This window comes from Anguilla rostrata, chromosome 12 (genome assembly GCF_018555375.3).
Source record: "Anguilla rostrata isolate EN2019 chromosome 12, ASM1855537v3, whole genome shotgun sequence".
NCBI lineage: Eukaryota > Metazoa > Chordata > Actinopteri > Anguilliformes > Anguillidae > Anguilla > Anguilla rostrata.
This window is the reverse complement of record NC_057944.1, coordinates 40,852,547-40,875,439: the sequence shown is the minus strand read 5'-3', so window position 1 is coordinate 40,875,439 and position 22,893 is coordinate 40,852,547. Positions and strand designations below refer to the sequence as shown.

The window sequence follows — 22,893 nt, the reverse complement described above, 5'->3', positions numbered from 1 at the left end:
AAGGTGATGAACGCCTTGACAGCCCGAAAGCGATTCATTTGACCACCCTGCTCGTGAATATTTGATGTGGATGATATGGTTTTGGCGCATTAACTGTGGATATCGAGCGCACACCGATAGCGTCTCTCAGTCACCGTACAGCTCAGTGCTGCTATTTGGTATGTTTATTTAACCGCTTCAGCGTTGTCTTTTGCCGCTGCACAGAGGAGCCTGTGCCGGTTCTGCACCTGTATGCCGGTTCTGCACCTGTATGCCGGTTCTGCACATGTATGCCGGTTCTGCACACGTATGCCGGTTCTGCACATGTATGCCGGTTCTGACCTGTATGCGTTTGCACCTTATGCCGTTCTGCACGTTGCCGGTTCTGCACTGTAGCCGTTCTGCACAGTATGCCGGTTCTGCACACGTATGCCGGTTCTGCACATGCATGACGGTTCAACACTTGTTTGGTCTGATGTGAGCTGGAAGACCTCCGGTCTGTGGGGCGCTCGCTTCGTGCTCTTCGTCTCCAGTGTCCAGCCCCATTTCTCTGAAAACCGGCGCCCCTTTCCCGTGCCAGGTGCGCGGAGGAAAGGCAATAATTCCTCCAAGGCGTTATATGACGAGGTGTCCTCTAATTACAAAAGGTCTTTGATAAAGAAGCTTTCACCTTACTACTTCTAGCCTCATTTTCTCTATATCTTTTTTGTAACTGCACTTTAAACGGTAATCTAGGGGGACACTATATATTTTTTCAAATTGGCAAATTACCATCTACAATTTCTCATAGCCTAGCCTGCTGTAAAAATTGCGATTGACATGCTTCTGAAAAGCATTATTAATCCAATTTCTTGTACGTAGAAATTACAGTTATGAGTCCTGACTATTCAGAAACGTTAATTTGCGGTTTTATTAGTGATTTCTCAATTATTCTCTTTATTTGGTGGTCTTGACTTGTATTTTTTAAGCAGATAAAGCGCGTGCTTTCTGTTCTGCATTGTTTTCCGTCCCGGGGTTCCGCGAGGACACGTAAGCAACTTAATTACGCACTGATGCAGAGTCGCGATTTGGGCCCGAGGTGAGAAATTAGGGGCTCCACGTTTCGAAATTTAGTTTTCCCTCAACGGAAATGACGTAGGCTACCCCCTTAACGCGACCTCATTAAGAGATTTAAAATAATTGGTTGGGTTTCAAATATAGTACGAGGAGAGACCCAAAAAAAAAAAAAAAAACTGTGGTATCTTAGCAACTGCATATTGCTATATATCTACAGAAATATATTCGATAAATGATCAAAGTAGATAATTATGATTTGTAACGAGTTCAATCCGTGTTCAGTTTAACCATTTTTACTGTTGTATTTGGCTGGGAGGGAAAAATCAATATCTGCTCGGCAGCTGTCAGGGGGTGCTCATACAGCGGGAAATTGTGGCTAAGAAAGCGCGAGCCGAGTGTTGAATCATTACCCAATAATTGCCCTGTAGAATGTCTGTGGAAAAAAAATGTTGAAATTGTTCATTTCCAAGGCATGTGTTTTCTGCAACACACATTCGCATTCAAAGCCAATAATGCACCGGCACGTCCTTGCTCTCATTATTAATCGTATAAACTACATTTTGCATCCAGTTTTGGAAGAGTGACCCTGTTCACACGGGAGCAATTAAAGCTGGATTAGTGGCAGGCGCTTATACGCGAGTGAAGCAACACACGCTAACACGCTAATACGACTTTTGAATTTGGACCTAAATCACGGAGCGGTGTAGAGAGGTGTTTCTCTTTAGAGGAATGTTAATTTTTTTTCTCGAGAGTATCCCCAGGAAAATTAGTCTAGAACTATGATAGAACAGAGCATTGCACAGGGAATGCTGGTGCAGTCTTGCACAGGGAATGCTCGCAATCAGAATGTTCTTGTACTTTCCTCGGGCCTGTGAATTAAGGGTTTCGTGCAGTGACATGAGGACACAATTCAGCAGAACAAACCGCGAGCGCGCGTTAGTGCTGCGAAGGTCAATAGTGGAGGAGACATCTCCTGATAAAGAACAGCGCGTTTGCTTCAAAGTACCGCTGACATTTTCATTAGGATTTAACTCGCGCAATCTCCCGGTGCGGTTCGCGAGCTGTCATTTCCTCGATAGCTCTCTTCATTCAGTCTGAGACACGCGCGCGCGCGCGCGAGCGGGCGCCGACGTACGATGGCTGAAATGTTTATGGCGAATACGTTATGTACACGGAAGGCCTCGTTTACTTAAGGTTACCAAAGAAATGCAAACTACTGAAACACCGGATGCTGTGGTGTAGCTTTTGCGTGGCCTGGTATATAAAGCGCAGATATAGCAGCGGCCAATAAAACACATACAGTAGGCCTTTCCTTAAAAGTATGGTAACAGTAGAGTGAAATTTGTTGTTCTTCCTATATACTTAAGACATTTGGATTTGAGATCAGAAGATGTACAGACAATCAGCTTTCATTTCATGGTATTTGGATTTGGATCACGAGCTGGCCCTTCCTTTCTCCACACTTTTGACTTACCATCGCTTTGGTGAAGGTTATTTTGGTCTCATCTGTCCATAAAGTTACAGAACTCTTCTGGCTCTTCTGTAGTTTTTGGGGGAATTGTAATCTGGCATTTTGATGCTGGCTGCTGGAGGCTGGACTGGGTCTTGCAGTGTAACTCTGTATTTCAAGTCTCAGTCTTCTGTGTATAGTGGCTTGTGATATTTTTACCCCTGCCCTCTGGAGACTACTGGCGATGAAATTAATTGTTGTTTTAGGGTTTCTCTTCACAGCTCTTAGGATTCCCCTGACTTCCTTGGTTGTCTTCCTTGGCCAACCTGTGCAGTGTTTATTTACGGGCTCACCAGTGATTTCTTTCTTCCTGAGACTTTCCAAACTGCTGGACTTGATCCACCGAGGTTCTGTGCCGTCCTTCTTAATGAATTCTTTTGTTCTCTTGTATTATAGATGAATTGTTTTTTCTAAACAGAGTTAGTTCCCCGGTCTTCATGATGGTCTTCCACAGATGAAAACAAAGGCTAAACCTGAGAGTAGTCTCTCACTGCTTTTATGTGTGAACAATCCACGCAAATGGGAACACCTGAGCATCAGTAAACACCTGCCAGGCATCTGTTCACTTAATTTTGCACAGCAGAAAGTTGGGGGGGGGGGGGGGGGACTGAACATTAAAACATCTGTTTCTGTAAAATGGTAAAACATACACAAGTACCATGAAATAAAAGCTGATTGTACTTTTGTCTCATTTTCATCTTTTGATTTCAAATCCAAATGCATTAAGTATATAACAAAAATAAGAAATTTCACTCTACCGTTACCATACGTTTGGAGGGCACTCTGTGGCATTTTAAATTTCTGCCTGCCCCACCCCTGCAACATTAAACCAGCCACCTTCTAGGGGATTACCATCTCCATTGTCTACAATATGGACAATTCAGACTTGCATTGTTGACCTTTCATTTGTGTGCATGTTGACTGGATTGCAGTATTAACTTTGTTCTCATCTTTATTTTTGCATTAACGTCAGCACTCTCATCTTCATTACATTACAGGCATTTAGCAGATGCTCTTATCCAGAGCGACGTACAACAAGTGCCAGAGTAGTACTGCAAAAGCATGGCGTTGGTACTGCAGAAGCATGGCGTTGGTACTGCACTGCAGAAACATGGCGTTGGTACTGCACTGCAGAAGCATGGCGTTGGTTCTGCACTGCAGAAGCATGGCGTTGGTACTGCACTGCAGAAGCATGCCGTTGGTACTGCACTGCAGAAGCATGCCGTTGGTACTGCACTGCAGAAGCATGGCGTTGGTACTGCACTGCAGAAGCATGGCGTTGGTACTGCACTGCAGAAGCATGGCGTTGGTTCTGCACTGCAGAAGCATGGCGTTGGTACTGCACTGCAGAAGCATGGCGTTGGTACTGCACTGCAGAAGCATGGCGTTGGTACTGCACTGAAGAAGCATGGCGTTGGTACTGCACTGCAGAAGCATGCCGTTGGTACTGCACTACAGAAGCATGGCGTTGGTACTGCACTGCAGAAGCATGGCGTTGGTACTGCACTGCAGAAGCATGGCGTTGGTACTGCACTGCAGAAGCATGGCGTTGGTACTGCACTGCAGAATCATGTTTTTTATAGAGCGGAAAGTGTATGAATGAGGTGCACATGTGCACCCGGGCACTTTAGAGCTGTGTTTTTAATGGCTGCATTAGTCTTCCTCTCGTTGAGAGGCTGTGGGGTGATCCAGTGCCCCTGTGGAAGCTATTATACTCCAGCAGCGCATTACGACTGGCGCTGTACCCTCGGGAATCTGACCCGCGCTGTACCCGCGCTGTACCCGCTCTGTACCCGCGCTGTACCCGCTCTGTACCCGCGCTGTACCCTCGGGAATCGGACCTGCGCTGTACCCTCGGGAATCTGACCCGCGCTGTACCCTCGGGAATCTGACCCGCGCTGTACCCTCGGGAATCTGACCCGCGCTGTACCCTCGGGAATCTGACCCGCGCTGTACCCGCGGGAATCTGACCCGCGCTGTACCCTCGGGAATCTGACCCGCGCTGTACCCGCGGGAATCTGACCCGCGCTGTACCCTCGGGAATCTGACCCGCGCTGTACCCTCGGGAATCTGACCCGCGCTGTACCCGCGGGAATCTGACCCGCGCTGTACCCTCGGGAATCTGACCCGCGCTGTACCCTCGGGAATCTGACCCGCGCTGTACCCGCGGGAATCTGCCCGCCTTGCTCATGATAAAGCGAAGTTTCTGATTGATGCTCCTGATACCGCTGCTTCTCCCGGGCCCAGAGTCCTGCCTGGTTTACTCTCTTCCTCTTCCTGACCCTGAGTCCGGCCTGGTTTACTCTCTTCCTCTTCCTGGCCCAGAGTCCGGCCTGGTTTACTCTCTTCCTCTTCCTGGCCCAGAGTCCGGCCTGGTTTACTCTCTTCCTCTTCCTGGCCCAGAGTCCGGCCTGGTTTACTCTCTTCCTCTTCCTCTTCCTGTCCCAGAGTCCTGCCTGGTTTACTCTCTTCCTCTTCCTCTTCCTGGCCCAGAGTCCTGCCTGGTTTACTCTCTTCCTCTTCCTCTTCCTGTCCCAGAGTCCTGCCTGGTTTACTCTCTTCCTCTTCCTCTTCCTGGCCCTCAGTCCTGCCTGGTTTACTCTCTTCCTCTTCCTGGCCCAGAGTCCTGCCTGGTTTACTCTCTTCCTCTTCCTGGCCCAGAGTCCTGCCTGGTTTACTCTCTTCCTCTTCCTCTTCCTGGCCCTCAGTCCTGCCTGGTTTACTCTCTTCCTCTTCCTCTTCCTGGCCCAGAGTCCTGCCTGGTTTACTCTCTTCCTCTTCCTGGCCCAGAGTCCTGCCTGGTTTACTCTCTTCCTCTTCCTGGCCCAGAGTCCTGCCTGGTTTACTCTCTTCCTCTTCCTGGCCCTGAGTCCTGCCTGGTTTACTCTCTTCCTCTTCCTGGCCCAGAGTCCTGCCTTGTTTTACTCTCTTCCTCTTCCTGGCCCGGAGTCCTGCCTGGTTTACTCTCTTCCTCTTCCTGGCCCAGAGTCCTGCCTGGTTTCTCTCTTCCTCTTCCTGGCCCAGAGTCCTGCCTGGTTTACTCTCTTCCTCTTCCTCTTCCTGGCCCAGAGTCCTGCCTGGTTTACTCTCTTCCTCTTCCTCTTCCTGGCCCGGAGTCCTGCCTGGTTTACTCTCTTCCTCTTCCTCTTCCTGGCCCGGAGTCCTGCCTGGTTTACTCTCTTCCTCTTCCTCTTCCTGGCCCAGAGTCCTGCCTGGTTTACTCTCTTCCTCTTCCTGGCCCAGAGTCCTGCCTGGTTTACTCTCTTCCTCTTCCTGACCCTCAGTCCTGCCTGGTTTACTCTCTTCCTCTTCCTGGCCCAGAGTCCTGCCTGGTTTCTCTCTTCCTCTTCCTGGCCCAGAGTCCTGCCTGGTTTACTCTCTTCCTCTTCCTGGCCCAGAGTCCTGCCTGGTTTACTCTCTTCCTCTTCCTGGCCCAGAGTCCTGCCTGGTTTACTCTCTTCCTCTTCCTGGCCCAGAGTCCTGCCTGGTTTACTCTCTTCCTCTTCCTGGCCCAGAGTCCTGCCTGGTTTACTCTCTTCCTCTTCCTGGCCCAGAGTCCTGCCTGGTTTACTCTCTTCCTCTTCCTGGCCCAGAGTCCTGCCTGGTTTACTCTCTTCCTCTTCCTGGCCCAGAGTCCTGCCTGGTTTACTCTCTTCCTCTTCCTGGCCCAGAGTCCTGCCTGGTTTACTCTCTTCCTCTTCCTGGCCCAGAGTCCTGCCTGGTTTACTCTCTTCCTCTTCCTCTTCCTGGCCCGGAGTCCTGCCTGGTTTACTCTCTTCCTCTTCCTCTTCCTGGCCCGGAGTCCTGCCTGGTTTACTCTCTTCCTCTTCCTCTTCCTGACCCAGAGTCCTGCCTGGTTTCTCTCTTCCTCTTCCTGGCCCAGAGTCCTGCCTGGTTTACTCTCTTCCTCTTCCTCTTCCTGGCCCAGAGTCCTGCCTGGTTTACTCTCTTCCTCTTCCTGGCCCAGAGTCCTGCCTGGTTTACTCTCTTCCTCTTCCTCTTCCTGGCCCGGAGTCCTGCCTGGTTTACTCTCTTCCTCTTCCTCTTCCTGGCCCAGAGTCCTGCCTGGTTTATTCTCTTCCTCTTCCTGGCCCAGAGTCCTGCCTGGTTTACTCTCTTCCTCTTCCTGGCCCTGCTGTGGCTCGCTAACAGATTACCGCTCATTAAGGAGAATCCGTCAGAAGCGGCGGGATCCATCAGCGGCCGAGGAGAGCGCTGCTGGCGGCTCTGACCCGCGGCTGGGGGCGGGCCGCACGACTGCTCTTATCGCTCACTGTGGCCTCTGGGGCGAAACTACACGTGTGTGTGTGTGTGTGTGTGTGTTTGTGTGTACATGATTGTGTGTGTGAGAGAGAGAAAATGTGTGTGTGTGTGTGTGTGTGTGTGTGTGTGTGTGTGTGTGTGAACACAAGTATAGCTTCTGTGATTCTTCAGTTATGCATCTTTGCTGGATTCGGCAGAACTGAATCACTTGTGGACTGCCTCAGATAATGTTCAGGTGTTTCCAGTGCGCTGGATCAGACCCGTGGGCATGTGCGGGACCAGCCGACCCTCTCCTGCTCCAGAGCAGCCCCTGCGTCTGAGTCTCTCCTGCTGCAGAGCAGCCCCTGCGTCTGAGTCTCTCCTGCTCCAGAGCAGCCCCTGCGTCTGACCCTCTCCTGGAAACTGGCCTGTGGTCTCTGGTTCATGGTGACCAGCCCATAACGAACAGCATAATGAGCAAGCGTTTTGCCCGTTAGAGCTACTGTATCAGTATTTAACCACTATGAACATCATGTCCGCTTTGGCAGCCTCTGTCACACAGTGTAAACCTGTTTACAGTAATGTGTAGGCGTCTTTGCTTTTACTCACGGTCACCATCAACACCCTGTTCAGTGCAGTAGCAGAGCTGCTCCTGTATGTAAGGGTAGCATGTTCTCCAGTTTGGCATTTACAGCGAGTAGCCACACACTCATCTGATGACACGTTGAATGTATTGCTTATCGTTAGTTAGTGATTATTAATGATGTAATCCTGTAAGGCCGTGTATAGAATCTCTCTGAGAAGTGAAGGGGGAGGAGCCTGCAGCTCTGAATAATCAGTACCCCCAGCCACCCTCGTGTAAATTGATTTCTAATTTTTTCAATTAATGAACACCCCCCCGCCCCACCCCCCAAACCCGATTCGATTTCCCTGATTCAACGTTTTCCCCTGAAAGGTCTGCGATGTACTGACAGAAGGCTGACCTCTGCTCACAGACGCCGCGTTCACAGGAGCTACGACCGCACGCGTTTCACAGACCGCACGCGTATCACAGACCGCACGCGTTTCACAGACCGCACGCGTTTCACAGCACGTATGCACGACCGCACGCGTCTCACGCCCGCACCGCGTTGCACAGACCGGCACCCGTTCACAGGCCACTCGAGAGGTGGTGGGATGCAGCCTAGGCCACCTCGCAGCTGTCTGTAGCGTCCCTGTGCAACACCCCCCCCACCCCCCCCTCTGAGGTGTTGGTGTGGATCACTCCCTCAGACGCATGCGCAGAAGCTCCCCAGCAGCCACCCCCCCATCCCTCTCCAGGCTGCTGGCGCTCGTGGTCTGGCCCACCATCGCCCGTCGCCATCGTCAAGCTGTCACGCCACAAACAGCCAGACTCCAGCGCCACTCCCAACACAGCCCCACGCCATCCCAACACAGCCACTCCAACACAGCCCCCAACGCCACTCCAACCAGCCCCAACGCCCTCCAACAGCCCCCAACGCCACTCCCAACCAGCCCCCAACGTCCCACTCCCAACACAGCCCCCAACGCCGCTCCCAACACAGCCCCAACCAGCCCCAACGCCGCTCCCAACACAGCCCCCAACGCCAATCCCAACACAGCCCCCAACGCACTCCAACACAGCCCCCAACGCCGCTCCCAACACAGCCCCCAACGCCGCTCCCAACGCAGCCCCAACGCCATCCCAACACAGCCCCCAACCACTCCAACACAGCCCCAACGCCACTCCAACACAGCCCCAACGCCGCTCCTAACCAGCCCCCAACGCCGCTCCAACACAGCCCCCAACGCCGCTCCCAACACAGAGCCCAACGCCGCTCTCCAACACAGCCCCAACGCCATCCCAACACCGCCCCAACGCGCTCCCAACACAGCCCAACGCCATCTCCAGCATTCCCACACAGCCCATTGCCGCTCTCAACCCTCAGCCAACGCAGCTCCCACACTGCTCCCAAAGCCATAGCCACAGCATCCCAACGCCTTAAACAGAGCACTGCAGCGCTATCTAACTGTCGCCACATGAAACACTGTGTTGCCATCTAAGTGAATTGTTAAAATAGTACGGGTTCCAACTTACACTGTTAAATATGCTGTTTATCCATGCTTCCCTCCAGCACAGTTAGCCTGATGCTATCCTCTGATATGTTTCTCTCAGCACAGTTAGCCTGATGCTATCCTCTGATATGTTTCTCTCAGCACAGTTAGCCTGATGCTATCCTCTGATATGTTTCTCTCAGCACAGTTAGCCTGATGCTATCCTCTGATATGTTTCTCTCAGCACAGTTAGCCTGATGCTATCCTCTGATATGTTTCTCTCAGCACAGTTAGCCTGATGCTATCCTCTGATATGCTTCTCTCCAGCACAGTTAGCCTGATGCTATCCTCTGATATGTTACTCTCCAGCACAGTTAGCCTGATGCTATCCTCTGATATGTTCCTCTCCAGCACAGTTAGCCTGATGCTATCCTCAAAGTCAAACGCAGCAATACTTCCTGTTCATAATGACCCAGGTCTCAGATCTTTTGTCATTCGTTTTGTTTGTCTTCCCATCTTCCTCTCTGTTTTAGGAGGAAGGAAAGCGGTGCCACAGGTTCTGCAACAGGAGCGCTGGACAGGACGTTGCCTGGATGGAGAAGTGAGTGTCTTTAGGTCCTCTGTGTGTTGGTGCGTTATCATGTGTTCTTGTGTGTTTGTGTTATTTGTGTGTGTGTGTGTGTTATTTGTGTGTGTTTTTGTGTTATTTTTGAGTGTGTGTGTTATTTTTGTTCTTTGTATGCTGAAGCCATGCACTCTGCCCCAGCATGCTTTGCCCACTCTCACTGTCCTTCCTGTGTGATGCAGTTCCCATAGAAACCATCACGCCCGGAGTGATGGAGAGGACAACAGCGTGTACCGGAGAGAGCAGCAGCGCTCCTGGGAGACTAACGTGGTCATGTGAGTTGTGCATTCGCATAAACGCATGTGCACACTTTGAGTCTGCCCGTGTGTGTGTGTGTGTGTGTGTGTGTGTGTGTGTGTGTGTCTGTTTGTGCGTGTGTGCGTATGTGTGCCCGTGTGCCCGTGTGTGCGTGTGTGCGTGTGTGCGTGTGTGCGTGTGTGCGCGTGTGTGTGTGCGTGTGTGTGCGCGTGTGTGTGTGTGGTGTGTGTGTGTGTGTGTGTGTGTGTGTGTGCGTGTGCGTGTGCGTGTGCGTGTGTGGTTTTCTCCTTCCTTTCTGAGAGCCCTGCTCTGTTTATTGTTATTTTTTGCTTTTTTATCGGTGGCTCTGATGTTCACCTCAGGCTGTGTTTCATCCAGTTAAGTCCCTGATTGCATTTGCTAGGCCAGGTGAAGGGTTTACTGTGAGGTGAATTCACCCATAACCACTCGCTGGGAACATGAAACCGCTCTTTATGGTCGTCAGGGAGACCAGCCGTCTCCCTGGGCCCCTCCGCCCCAGTTTGTGCCGAGGGGCAGAACAGATGTGTCACCCCAAAAATCTGCACTGCCCCCCTCACACCTGCGGCCTGACTGGAGTCTGTGTGAGGGCTTTTACCCAGGCTTGAATGGGGAAGTGAATCCTACTGGTAGCCACTGAGCCGTAGTTTGAGGGATGGAGAGAGAGAGAGGGATGGGGAGAGGGATGAAGAGAAGAATGAAGAGATAGATGGAGAGAGGGATGGGGAGAGGGATGAAGAGAAGAATGAAGAGAGAGATGGAGAGAGGGATGGGGAGAGGGATGAAGAGAAGAATGAAGAGAGAGATGGAGAGAGGGATGGGAAGAGAGATGGAGAGAGGGATGGGGAGAGCGGCAGAGAGAAGAATGGAGAGAGGGAGGCGGATGTCTGGGAGGAAGCAGAGTCAACATCGACTGACACAAAGCACTGACTGATGTCGAGATCACTCCACTCTGATCTCCAGGGACGTGCACATGACAGATTAACAGGGCAGGCGAGCTCTGTCCTTAAACGATGAAGCTAACAATGCAGCGAATGTCTTACATATCGTTATGAGGGGAAATCGGACGCCTCTCTGGTTGTAATTATGTGATATGAGAGGCTGCAGGTCCCAGTCGTCTGTCAGTGCCCAGCCCTGTAATTAGTCCACTGCAAACTTCTGCTCCATCACAGAACTCACTGAGGCGTCACGCTGCCTTGCATTCCCTGGTAGGGAACACTGCTTCATTAAGTGACCTGCTCATGTGTAGCTTACAGTATATTTTACATGTGCTTCATGGGCCCCATTATGTAGAGCAAAGCCTATTTTAACTTTTCACAGTACAGCACCTTTTAATAGAGCCATTAAAGGGAACCTCCACCAGGAATAAAAAATGCAGAAAATGGTACATTTTGGAATGTGCAGCCCTTCTTCTGTGATGGGACACTCAAACTCAGGCTTTAAAAACTGCTGAAATGTTCTGTCTGTCGACTGACCTGTCTGTTTGTGTCTGTGTGTGTGTGTGTGTGTGTGTGTGTGTGTGTGTGTGTGTATCTGTGTGTGCGTGTGTGTGTGTGTGTTTTTAATCCCAGAATTCAGAGGGCCTGGCGTGCCACCCTGGACCGTAAGCAGAGCTGGCACAGGGCGTACCACCGCCGTACGCATCATCAACATGAGACGGCCCCGCTGGACCCGTTCCCGAGCACTGCGGGCATGGAGGGACTGGGACAGGACATGTCTACGGTAGGATGGAGGGACTGGGACAGGACATGTCTACGGTAGGGTGGAGGGACTGGGACAGGACATGTCTATGGTAGGATGGAGGGACTGGGACAGGACGTCTACGGTAGGATGGAGGGACTGGGACAGGACATGTCTACGGTAGGGTGGAGGGACTGGGACAGGACATGTCTACGGTAGGATGGAGGGACTGGGGCAGGACATGTCTACAGTAGGATGACAGAGCTGTGTTTGGTCTGGAAAGAACAGGACTGTGTTTGGTCTGAAAAGAACAGGACTGTGTTTGGTCTGAAAAGAACAGGACTGTGCTTGGTCTGACAGACACAGGGCTGTGTTTGGTCTGAGAGGCACAGGGCTGTGTTTGGTCTGAGAGGCAGAGGACTGTGTTTGGTCTGAGAGGCACAGGGCTGTGTTTGGTCTGAGAGGCACAGGGCTGTGTTTGGTCTGAGAGGCAGAGGACTGTGTTTGGTCTGAGAGGCACAGGGCTGTGTTTGGTCTGAGAGGCACAGGGCTGTGTTTGGTCTGAGAGGCAGAGGACTGTGTTTGGTCTGAGAGGCACAGGGCTGTGTTTGGTCTGAGAGGCACAGGGCTGTGTTTGGTCTGAGAGGCACAGGGCTGTGTTTGGTCTGAGAGGCACAGGGCTGTGTTTGGTCTGAGAGGCACAGGGCTGTGTTTGGTCTGAGAGGCACAGGGCTGTGTTTGGTCTGAGAGGCACAGGGCTGTGTTTGGTTGCAGTGGCGCAGGACTGTGTTTGGTCTGAGAGGCACAGGGCTGTGTTTGGTCTGACAGACACAGGGCTGTGTTTGGTCTGAGAGGCACAGGGCTGTGTTTGGTCTGAGAGGCACAGGGCTGTGTTTGGTCTGAGAGGCACAGGGCTGTGTTTGGTTGCAGTGGCGCAGGACTGTGTTTGGTCTGAGAGGCACAGGGCTGTGTTTGGTCTGACAGACACAGGGCTGTGTTTGGTCTGAGAGGCACAGGGCTGTGTTTGGTTGCAGTGGCGCAGGACTGTGTTTGGTCTGACAGACACAGGGCTGTGTTTGGTTGCAGTGGCACAGTTTGCTGGCTCTGTCTGGCCGCTGTTAGTTGGAGTTTATGAGAGCTGGCCGGTGGAACGTCTGGATCCCTAATTAGGCCTTAATTAGCTGAGTTAAAAACAGGGTGCTGGTGGAGGCCGCTGTGCTCTCCATCGTCTTGCTTGGCGGCCCAAAGCGAATTATCCTCTGATCTGGGGTCAGCTCAGGAGAACACACAACAGGAGGAGGAGGGGAGAGAGAGAGAGAGAGAGAAATATGGAAAGAGAGAGAGAGAAAGGGTTAGAGAACAGAGAAATGGAGAAGGGCAATCGATACTCAGGAGAACAAAAGGTAAAGGAGAGAGAGAGAGAGAGGGAGAGGGAGAGAGAGTGAGAGAGAGAGGGAAAGCCAGAGGACGTAGTGTTTTTGTGAGTGCTGTCCATTCCCTTGCCTGCTGCTGGCCTGGCAGAGGCCCAGGGAACAGACTGTCCCTCAGCTTTAGTATGCAGGAGACAGGAAGCCATTACACAGCCTTCCCTGCCCAGGGCAGAACCACTCAGAATAGCTTACCTTTAATTGCAGGAAGACATTTACTCGCTGAATTAATCTGGGAGCGGAATTATGTCTGGGGCTCAGGGTGATGGGGGCGTGTGTTCAGGGTGATGGGGGGGCGTGTTCAGGGTGATGGGGGGGTGTGTTCAGGGTGATGGGGGGTGTTCAGGATGATGGGGGCGTGTTCAGGGTGATGGGGGTGTGTTCAGGGTGATGGGGGGTGTTCAGGGTGATGGGGGGGCGTGTTCAGGGTGATGGGGGGGCATGTTCAGCGTGATGGGGGGTATGTTCAGAATGATGGGGGCGTGTTCAGGGTGATGGGGGGCATGTTCAGGGTGATGGGGGCGTGTTCAGGGTGATGGGGGTGTGTTCAGGGTGATGGGGGATGTGCTCAGGGTGATGGGGGGCAGTTCAGCGTGATGGGGTGATGTTCAGATGATGTGGGCGTGTTCAGGTGATGGGGGGCATGTCAGGGTGATGGGGCGTGTTCAGGTGATGGGGGGCGTGTTCAGGGTGATGAGGGTGTGTTCAAGGTGATGGGGGTGTTCAGGGTGCAGGGCGTGTTCAGGGTGATGGGGGGGTGTTCAGGGTGATGGGGGGCGTGTTCAGGATGATGATGGGGGCGTGTTCAGGGTGATGGGGGCGTGTTCAGGGTGCTGGGGGCGTGTTCAGGTGATGAGTGGCGTGTTCAGGGTGATGGGGTGTTCAGGTGATGGGGGTGTGTTCAGGGTTATGGGGGCGTGTTCAGGGTGATGGGGCGTGTTCAGGGTGATCGGGCGTGTTCAGGTTTGATGGGGGTGTGTTCAGGGTGATGGGGGTGTTCAGGTTGATGGGGAGTGTGCTCAGGTGATGGGGGGTGTTCAGGTGATGGGGAGTGTGCTCAGGTTGATGGGGGTGTGTTCAGGTTGATGGGGAGTGTGCTCAGGTGATGGGGGTGTGTTCAGGTTGATGGGGAGTGTGCTCAGGGTGATGAGGGTGTGTTCAGGTTGATGGGGAGTGTGCTCAGGTTTGATGGGGGTGTGTTCAGGTTGATGGGGGTGTGTTCAGGGTGATGGGCGTGTTCAGGTGATGGGGGTGTGTTCAGGGTGATCGGGGTGTTCAGGGTGATGGGAGGCGTGTTCAGGTTGATGGGAGGTGTGTTCAGGGTGATCAGGGCGTGTTCAGGGTGATGGGGGTGTGTTCAGGGTTATGGGGGGTGTTCAGGGTGATGGGGGTGTGTTCAGGGTGATGGGGGCGTGTTCAGCGTGATGAGAGGCGTGTTCAGCGTGATCGGGGCGTGTTCAGGTTGATGGGGGGTGTGTTCAGGGTGATGGGGGTGTGTTCACGGTGATGGGGTGTGTTCAGGTGATGGGGGCGTGTTCAGCGTGATGGGGCGTGTTCAGGTGATGGGGGTGTGTTCAGGGTGATGGAGGCGTGTTCAGGGTTGATGGGGGGTGTGTTCAGGGTGATCAGGGCGTGTTCAGGGTGATGGGGGTGTGTTCACGGTGATGGGGGTGTGTTCAGGGTGATGGGGGGCGTGTTCAGCGTGATGGAAGGCGTGTTCAGGTTGATGGGGGGTGTGTTCAGGGTGATGGAGGGGCGTGTTCAGGATGATGGGGGGTGTGTTCAGGGTAATCAGGGCATGTTCAGGGTGATGGGGGGTGTGTTCAGCATGATGGAGTAAAGGCATTTGGGGGGTCCCCTTAACATGGGTCTCCAGCAGGCCCTAGACACACACACACAGACACGCACATGAGCACACACACACAGACACACACATACACACACACACACACGACTTAGTGGCATTCTGCCTGTTCAGAACGCTGAAGAGCTGCATTCACCTGGGAACACCTGCATACATGTAAAGCTGAACATCTTACATCAGCACCTGGAGCATCTGTTACTCATCAGTGTGCAGCTTCAGAACACAAACGCTGTCAAACTCCAGCTTTCAGAGTACTTTACGATCAACAGCAGGAAAACAAACACATTAATCAGGAGACAAGCAGCAATTCCCCCTGCAGTGCTGACTCATACAGGTCAGGTGACCTGACACACCCCTCCCTGAGGCCCAGTCATCTCCATATGCAGGAGTCTGTCACCCTGATAAGTGCTCTACCAGCATACCTGTGCACTCTTGAGAGCCCCAAAACCACAGCAGGACAGTCCCCCCAACCCCTGAGCAGGGAATTCTGGGATGTATGATGTCACCACAGGTCCTGCTGGAGAGGCAGCTGTGTGTGAATGATGTAAAGTCCCGTTGGACTTTGGTGTGTTTTTCCCCCGAATGTGCTGTTTAATCCACATGAATGAGTTCAGCTTGTTCTCTGTCAGACAGAACGCCTGCCTCAATCACAGGAGGAATGTGTTTTCTGTTTTATGGATTCAAGGAGAAGGAAAATGAGGTGTGTGTGTGTGCGCATGCCACTCACACCCCAGTCGTGCCACACCAGCCCCTGTCATAGTGTGAGGCATGCTGTGTGGGGACTGCAGTGTTTGTGGGTGTGTGGGCCATGAGTCATAGCTCTCAGGTCAATCCCAGGTTATGGTTCTGCAGGTGAGCTTTGTGATAAACACACCCGTCTATTTTAATGTTGCTCTTATTTTACCCAGAAGCACACAACCAGTTCTCCTCTCTGGCCTGATGGACCCCCCCCCCAATTGTGTTACATTATGTATGACATCATCACACCAACTCTCTGCCTGTTGTGTTGCATCATTTATGACATCATCGCATTGACTCCCTGCCCATTGTGTTGCATTATATATGACATCATTGCATTAACTCCCTGGGTATGTGGTCGGTACTTCAGCTCTTTAGACACCAGTACTGTTCCTGTTGATTCCCAGCAAGTATAAAATAAACTATTTATTATTCAATCATTTAATTATGAAGTCTTGGTTAGTAGCATACTTTTGTTAAATTCTCTGATATCTGCAGGACACGCACGCATGCGCGCGCGCGCACACACACATTCTGCTCAGTGATCCATGTTTATTGTAGTTTATTAAGCTCAGGCACCTCGCAGTGGCAGGGTTCCATTCATGGTTGGAACCTGTGACACCCCCCCAAACTACCCCTCTCCAGGGGCTCCCTGCCTGTGGCCAGTCTCTCACTAAAAAGCAAACATTACAACCCCTCAGTTCATCCCCTCAGCATAACGAGGCCACACCTTCAGGAAGCTGGTCTTTTTGGGTGTGATGAGGCCACACCTCCAGGAAGCTGGTCTTTGTGTGGTGTGATGAGGCCACTCCTTCAGAAAGCTGGTCTTTTTGGGGTATTGGGGGTTCTGAAGGAGGGAGGTCAGTGAGCTGTGTGTCCATGTGTGACATTAGAGCAGGCTCCTACAGTACAGTATCCCCTGGGCTGTTTTTCATCTCCCTCATTCTTCCGCTCTCTTTCTCTCTCTGTTTCTCACTCTCACCCCCTATTTCTCCTTCTCTTTCTCTCCACCTCTTCCTCTCTCTCTCATTCTCTGCTCTCTTTCCCTCCCTCTCTCTCCCTCTTTCCCTCTCCCTTTCCCTCCCTCCCTCCCTCCCTCTCTCATACCAGTCCACATCTCTGTTTTAATGTGTCCCTCGTTGCGGTAGTTTTTATGGGTGTATAAAACAGCCTGTGTTCTGCCCCTGTTTGTGTTTCTGTGGCAGATTCATTACCTCCTGGCTCTGTGTGCTTTTATACCCCCCCCCCCCCCATTCCCCCTGGGGGGGTCCAGTCTGAAGGACACGGCTCCATCAGGCGGGGGCATGCCCCCACAGCTTTATAAGGTCCGGGGGGCACCGTTCTGCACCTGGAAGAGAAGCGGGCCAAACTCATGAATTAACCATAAAGCATCCAGTGTGTGTACCACACAAAAACACACACACACTCACACACACATACACAAACTTACATACACATGCACACACACACACACACACACACACACACACACACACACTCTGTGCAAGCCACTATATCTCTCACACACAGACACACACACATTGCAGAAACCACTTTATTGTACACACACTGTGCACACCAATATATCTCACACACAGTGCATGCCCCCCCGCCCCAAATACACACACACTTTGTTTTCTTCAATCTGTGTGTGTTTATGTGTAATCCTGCTTTGTGTGTTTATGTGTGTAATCCTGCTGTGTGTTTATGTGTGTAATCCTGCTGTGTGTTTATGTGTGTAATCCTGCTTTGTGTGTTTATGTGTGTAATCCTGCTGTGTGTTTATGTGCGTAATCGCCTGCCCTTTGTGTTCTATGTGGTGTAGATCCTCGCTTTGTGTTGTTTATTGTGTAATCTTGCTGTGTGTATAATATGCTACCGCAGTTGGCTTTGAAGTGTGTAATCCTGCTGTGTGTTTATGTGTGTAATCCTGCTGTGTGTTTATGTGTGTAATCCTGCTGTGTGTGTTTATGTGTGTAATCCTGCTTTGTGTGTTTATGTGTGTAATCCTGCTGTGTGTGTTTATGTGTGTAATCCTGCTGTGTGTTTATGTGTAATCCTGCTGTGTGTTTATGTGTGTAATCCTGCTGTGTGTTTATGTGTGTAATCCTGCTGTGTGTTTATGTGCGTAATCCTGTAACACATGGCCCTGACCTCTGACCCCTGTATCTGATGCCTCACAGGAAGCCTGTAGCTGCAGTCTGTTTCCTCAGCATTTCATCAAATGTGACCAAATCTTTTCTGCTATTGCTACTCCTACTGCTACATGCAAGATATAGGGGCTCTGGAAAAGGTTCAAAGAAGGGCAACTAAATTGGACATTAGGAAGTCTTTTTTCACACAGTGCAGTCGCTGTGTGGAATAGCCTGCCATGTCACGCAGTAGAGGCAGAAACTCTGGGGGTTTTCAAGATCAGGCTTCATATTTGTGTTAGATACTAACTAGTTTGTAAGAAAACTGAACACTAGGGTACCCTGTAGTGGCAGGAAAATGGCTCATGTTGTTGGGCTGAATGGCCTGTTCTCATTATTATGTTCTGTTTTGTTCTGTTGTCCCATGCAAACAATAGTATGCTGAAGTTTATCTGAATATCTTATACAATTTTATACTTAAGTATACTTGAAGTATAATTAAAGATTATATCAAGTATGCATACTATACTATTTTTTCCCTTGGGATGTTATTTGTATGCACAACCAGTAACTGTAATGTTATAATTTAAATATAGTCCTGTTCTGAAACAAGGCAGTAAAGATGAAACACTGGGTTTATTTTAATAATAAGACTTTTAATATCCATGACTTAAATATTTGATGCTTTAGTTTTCTGTTTCTGCATCAGTGCGTGTCTGAGAGTCTCACTGGTGGTTGCAGCTTTCGCTGGTTCATTAGCAGTGAGGCTCGCAGGCATTAGCGGTGAGCTTTGCTGGTGTTAGCGGCGAGGCTCGCTCGTTTGTTAGCAGTGAGGCTCTGTTTGCTTGTTAGCAGTGAGGCTCTGTTTACTTGTTAGCAGTGAGGCTCTGTTTGCTTGTTAGCGGTAAGGCTCTGTTTGCTTGTTACCGGCGAGGCTCTGTTTGCTTGTTGGCAGCGAGGCTCGCTCGTTTGTTAGCAGTGAGGCTCTGTTTGCTTGTTAGCGGCGAGGCTCTGTTTGCATGTTAGGCATGTTACGGCGAGGCTCTGTTTGCATGTTAGCGGTAAGGCTCTGTTTGCTTATTAGCAGCGAGGCTCTGTTTGCTTGTTAGCGGCGAGGCTCTGTTTGCTTGTTAGCAGGAGGCTCTGTTTGCTTGTTTGCGGCGAGGCTCTGTTTGCTTGTTAGCGTGAGGCTCTGTTTGCTTGTTAGCGGTAAGGCTCTGTTTGCTTGTTAGCAGTGAGGCTCTGTTTGCTTGTTAGCGGCGAGGCTCTGTTTGCTTGTTAGCGGCGAGGCTCTGTTTGCTTGTTAGCAGCGAGGCTCTGTTTGCTTGTTAGCGGCGAGGCTCTGTTTGCTTGTTAGCGGCGAGGCTCTGTTTGCTTGTTAGCGGTGAGGCCCTTTTTGCTTGTTAGCGGTGAGGCTCTGTTTGCTTGTTAGTAGCGAGGCCCTGTTTGCTTGTTAGCGGTGAGGCTCTGTTTGCTTGTTAGTAGCGAGGCCCTGTTTGCTTGTTAGCGGTGAGGCTCTGTTTGCTTGTTAGTAGTGAGGCTCTGTTTGCTTGTTAGCGGTGAGGCTCTGTTTGCTTGTTAGCGGTGAGGCTCTGTTTGCTTGTAGCGGGAGCTCTGTTGCTTGTTAGCGTGAGGCTCTGTTTGCTTTAGCGGTGAGGCTCGTGCTTAGCGTGAGCTCTGTTTGCTTGTTAGCGGTGAGGCTCTGTTTGCTTGTTAGCGGTGAGCTGCTTAGGCTGTTTGCTTGTTAGCGGAGGCCTGTTTGCTGTTAGCGTAGGCTCTGTTTGCTTGTGCGGTGAGCTCTGTTGCTGTTAGCGTGGCTCTGTTGCTTGTAGCGTGAGGCTCTGTTTGCTTGTTAGCGGTGAGGCTCTGTTTGCTTGTTAGCGGTGAGGCTCTGTTTGCTTGTTAGCGGTGAGGCTCTGTTTGCTTGTTAGCAGTGAGGCTCTGTTTGCTTGTTAGCAGTGAGGCTCTGTTTGTTCACACTCTGATCGCTCGCCGCAGTGCATATTTACAGCACCCGAAACTGTGAGTCATTCCCAGGGTGCATTTCAGGATGGGATGCTCATGAATATTCATGAGCTCAGGGACACAGTTGGGAATGCTCCTCCCACAGTCATAAGTCCTGGCGCTGTGCCCGCTCTGGTTCTTATTCTCTCCAGTAAATTTACTTTGATATGGAAGTGGAGTGTTCTAGAGTACCAGTCCCCCAAATGAGCAGAAAATAGTTTTTTGTTGTCTGGGAAGGCGAGTGTTCCTCAGTCCCTGGCTTATATTTGACATTTTTCAATGAGAAAATAGATAAGGACATAAATATTATTTCCATGGTCCTTGAAAATACTTCTATACTGGAAATATTTCCATCTGGCACAAATGGCACAGTCAAGCAAGGTGGTGATTTTTCCCACTGTCTTTTTTAACGGTCGCATCTGTTTCTTGTGAACTTATTGCCTTGATTTCTCTTCCTAATCGAGTCTTGTAATATTGTTATGTTGATGAGGCTAAGACATCGGAAAGCTCACTGGTTTGTATAGTAACTCCACTACTAGAAAACATCTGTTACCGAAGAGTTAGATGTGTGTACGTCTGTGTGAATTAGAGCCTCACTGTGCGTCCGTGTGTGTGTTTGTGTGTGTGCGAATTACAGTCACACTGAAGCGTGGATGTGTGTGTGTGTGTGTGTGTGTGTGAATTACAGTGGCACTGAAGTGTGTACGCGTGTGCGTGTGTGTGAATTAGTCGCACTGAAGCGTGTGTGTGTGTGTGTGTGTGTGTGTGTGTGAATTACAGCCGCACTGAAGCGTGTGTGTGAATTACAACCACACTGAAGCGTGTGTGTGTGTGTGTGTGTGTGTGAATTACAGCTGCACTGAAGCGTGTGTGTGTGTGTGTGAATTACAGTGGCACTGAAGCGTGTGTGTGTGTGTGTGTGTGTGTGAATTACAGTGGCACTGAAGTGCGTGCGTGTGTGTGAATTAGTCGCACTGAAGCGTTGTGTGTGTGATTAATCGTGGCACTGAAGCGTGTGTGTGTGTGTGTGTTCGTGCTGTGTGCTGTGTGGTGGTGTGTGTGTGTGTGTGTGTTGATGTGGCGCTGTGTGTGTGTGTGTGTGTGTAGTGTGGTGTGTGTACGTGCTGAAGCGCGTGTGTGTGTGTGTATTACAGCAGTCCTACGCGAGCCTGCTGCGAGGCAGGCCTCGTGTGTCGTTATCATGCAGCCTGTTCTTGTGCCAGTCGTGTTTGGGTGTGTGTGGGGTTTTTATGTGTTGTTGTTGTGTGTGTTTGTCTCACTGGCAAAATGTTTGAGTAAGCATTCTGGGAGGAACGCTGGTGAGATTATTCATTAATTTCCCTGTCGCTTGTCTGAAGGAACTCCAAGACAGCTTCATCCACTCCCCCCGCCCCCCCAAACCCCATCCCAGCGCAGATACTAACAGACTATTTGTTTTATGAACATCAGGTTGCCGTACCCATCTTAAAGGAATTTATAAACCCCGCAGCCCTGGACTGCCCATCGATTGGCCGTAACTCATTCAGCTGTGCTGACATTAGCCAATTAGCTTATTTACAGCGCTGGCGTGCCAGGGACGTTGTGTGAAGTGCTTTACTGCTGTATCCTTTTTAACAAGCCTCCGTCATACATATGATGACTGCAGAGCTCCAGCTGCCTGTGTTTGTGTGCGTAAAACCAACCAATAAAGCACTTCCCCAAATTATCCATCGATTCTGTGAGTCGCCACGAAGATGAACCAAGAGATTCATTTTCTGCACGCGGGAGAGAGAAGATTTTATATTTCTGGGGGTAGGCGTATGTAACTGAAGTGAAATAGAGCTATGATTTTGGGTACTGTGAGATCATTTGGCCAGTATTAGTCTAATAATTCTGAATTAGGTAATCTGGCCTCAGTGAGTGTTTGACCTGAATAGTGGAGCCTGCTGGATCTTTTCTGTCACAAACCTGTCGTCTGCCTGGCCCCGAGATTTATGTGACCCATTACTTCAGTAGTTCAAAGAAAATTTTTCTTTTTAAAAGAGGGAAAAGAATCGATCTTCTCTCTGGGGTTTTAGAGTGGGAGAGGGGATATGGAGGCAGAGCCATTCTGACTTTTACTTTTTTAAATGAAGGAATTAACCAGCATTCAGCAGCCTATCAGAGTGGAGTGGAATGATTCTGGGGTGATGCATTTGGGGGTGTAGCTGATGCCATTGGGGTTGGGGTCAATGCCGTTGGGGGCGGGGTCGATGCCATTGGGGGCGGGGTCGATGCATGTAGAGGTGGGGCTGTTGGTGCTGAAACATGGTACAGTGCTGTTGGCAGGCTGCTCATGGTTGGGGAGTTGTTGGGTGGGCTGTGGTGGGGGGACATTGGTGTGACTCTTTTCTCTTTCTTTCTCTCTCTCTCTCTCTATCTATCTCTCTCTCTTGGGGCAGATGGACACAGGGATGGTGATATTTCTCTCAGTTTGAGCTGTTAGAGACTCCTGGACTCTCAGTGGTGAGAGGAACTTCCTGTTTAATGAGTTCCCACAGGCAGGGGGGGATTGATGGTGGTGATGTTGAGGGAAGGAGAGGGTGAGGTAATGGGTTCCGGAACGCTGGATCTACTGCTGGATTTCTCACTAAATAAATAAAGTTTTTATTTATCTGAGCCCTGAAATGCAGTCCCGCCTCGCGGTCATCTCCAGATCAAATCGCCCTGGAGCCTCATTTACAAAACGAACTTACGATCGATTTTGATCTTAACTATGACTTACGCAGAAAACCACGTATAAGTAGTTATTTATAAAACCTTATTTTGACATGGAGATGATCTTATCTCTACGCAAAGTCTAGACTTGACGCAAGTGATTTTCCTGGGTATTGCAGTTTAAGGTCAGACCATTTATTTTTCAGATCAGCCACAGTTCTGTCTTGCTGCCCCCCCTCGTTCACAGCAGCGACGACACACTCCCAAGCCTCCTGTTTGGCTTTGTTTGTCAACCCACTATTTAGTTCACCGAATAATATGTGTTGCCTGTCTTCGGTCTCCTCTACCATCGCCGTGATCTCGTCTTCTTTTGGTCCATGGTTATTCCTGACTAAACCCTCATTTGAGCTAGCATTATATAAGGGGAAATCGCTGATTGTAAGGCACGTTCAGGTGCCATCAATTTTATGTTACTTTGAGATTTATAGATCACAGGTGCATAAGTTCAATGGGCTTCTTAGAACCTGCGTAAGCAAGGTTTTTTATGCTCAGTATCTTTTATGAATGGAACGTAAGCACGCTGTCGGAAATTATCTTAAGACTAAGTTCAAGTTCAAGACTAAGAACAT

The 22,893-nt window shown here is 50.5% G+C and overlaps 1 protein-coding gene across 1 annotated transcript in view; it reads left to right on the top strand.

Annotated features, from left to right (window-relative positions):
• The window catches only part of schip1 (schwannomin interacting protein 1), a 247,376-nt gene that overhangs the window by 1,650 nt on the left and 222,833 nt on the right, over positions 1-22,893 (top strand). The window contains exons 3-5 of the mRNA XM_064303275.1: positions 9,376-9,443; positions 9,650-9,742; positions 11,315-11,465. Coding sequence (XP_064159345.1) covers positions 9,376-9,443; positions 9,650-9,742; positions 11,315-11,465 — 312 coding nt within the window. The remainder of the gene's footprint in view (positions 1-9,375; positions 9,444-9,649; positions 9,743-11,314; positions 11,466-22,893) is intronic.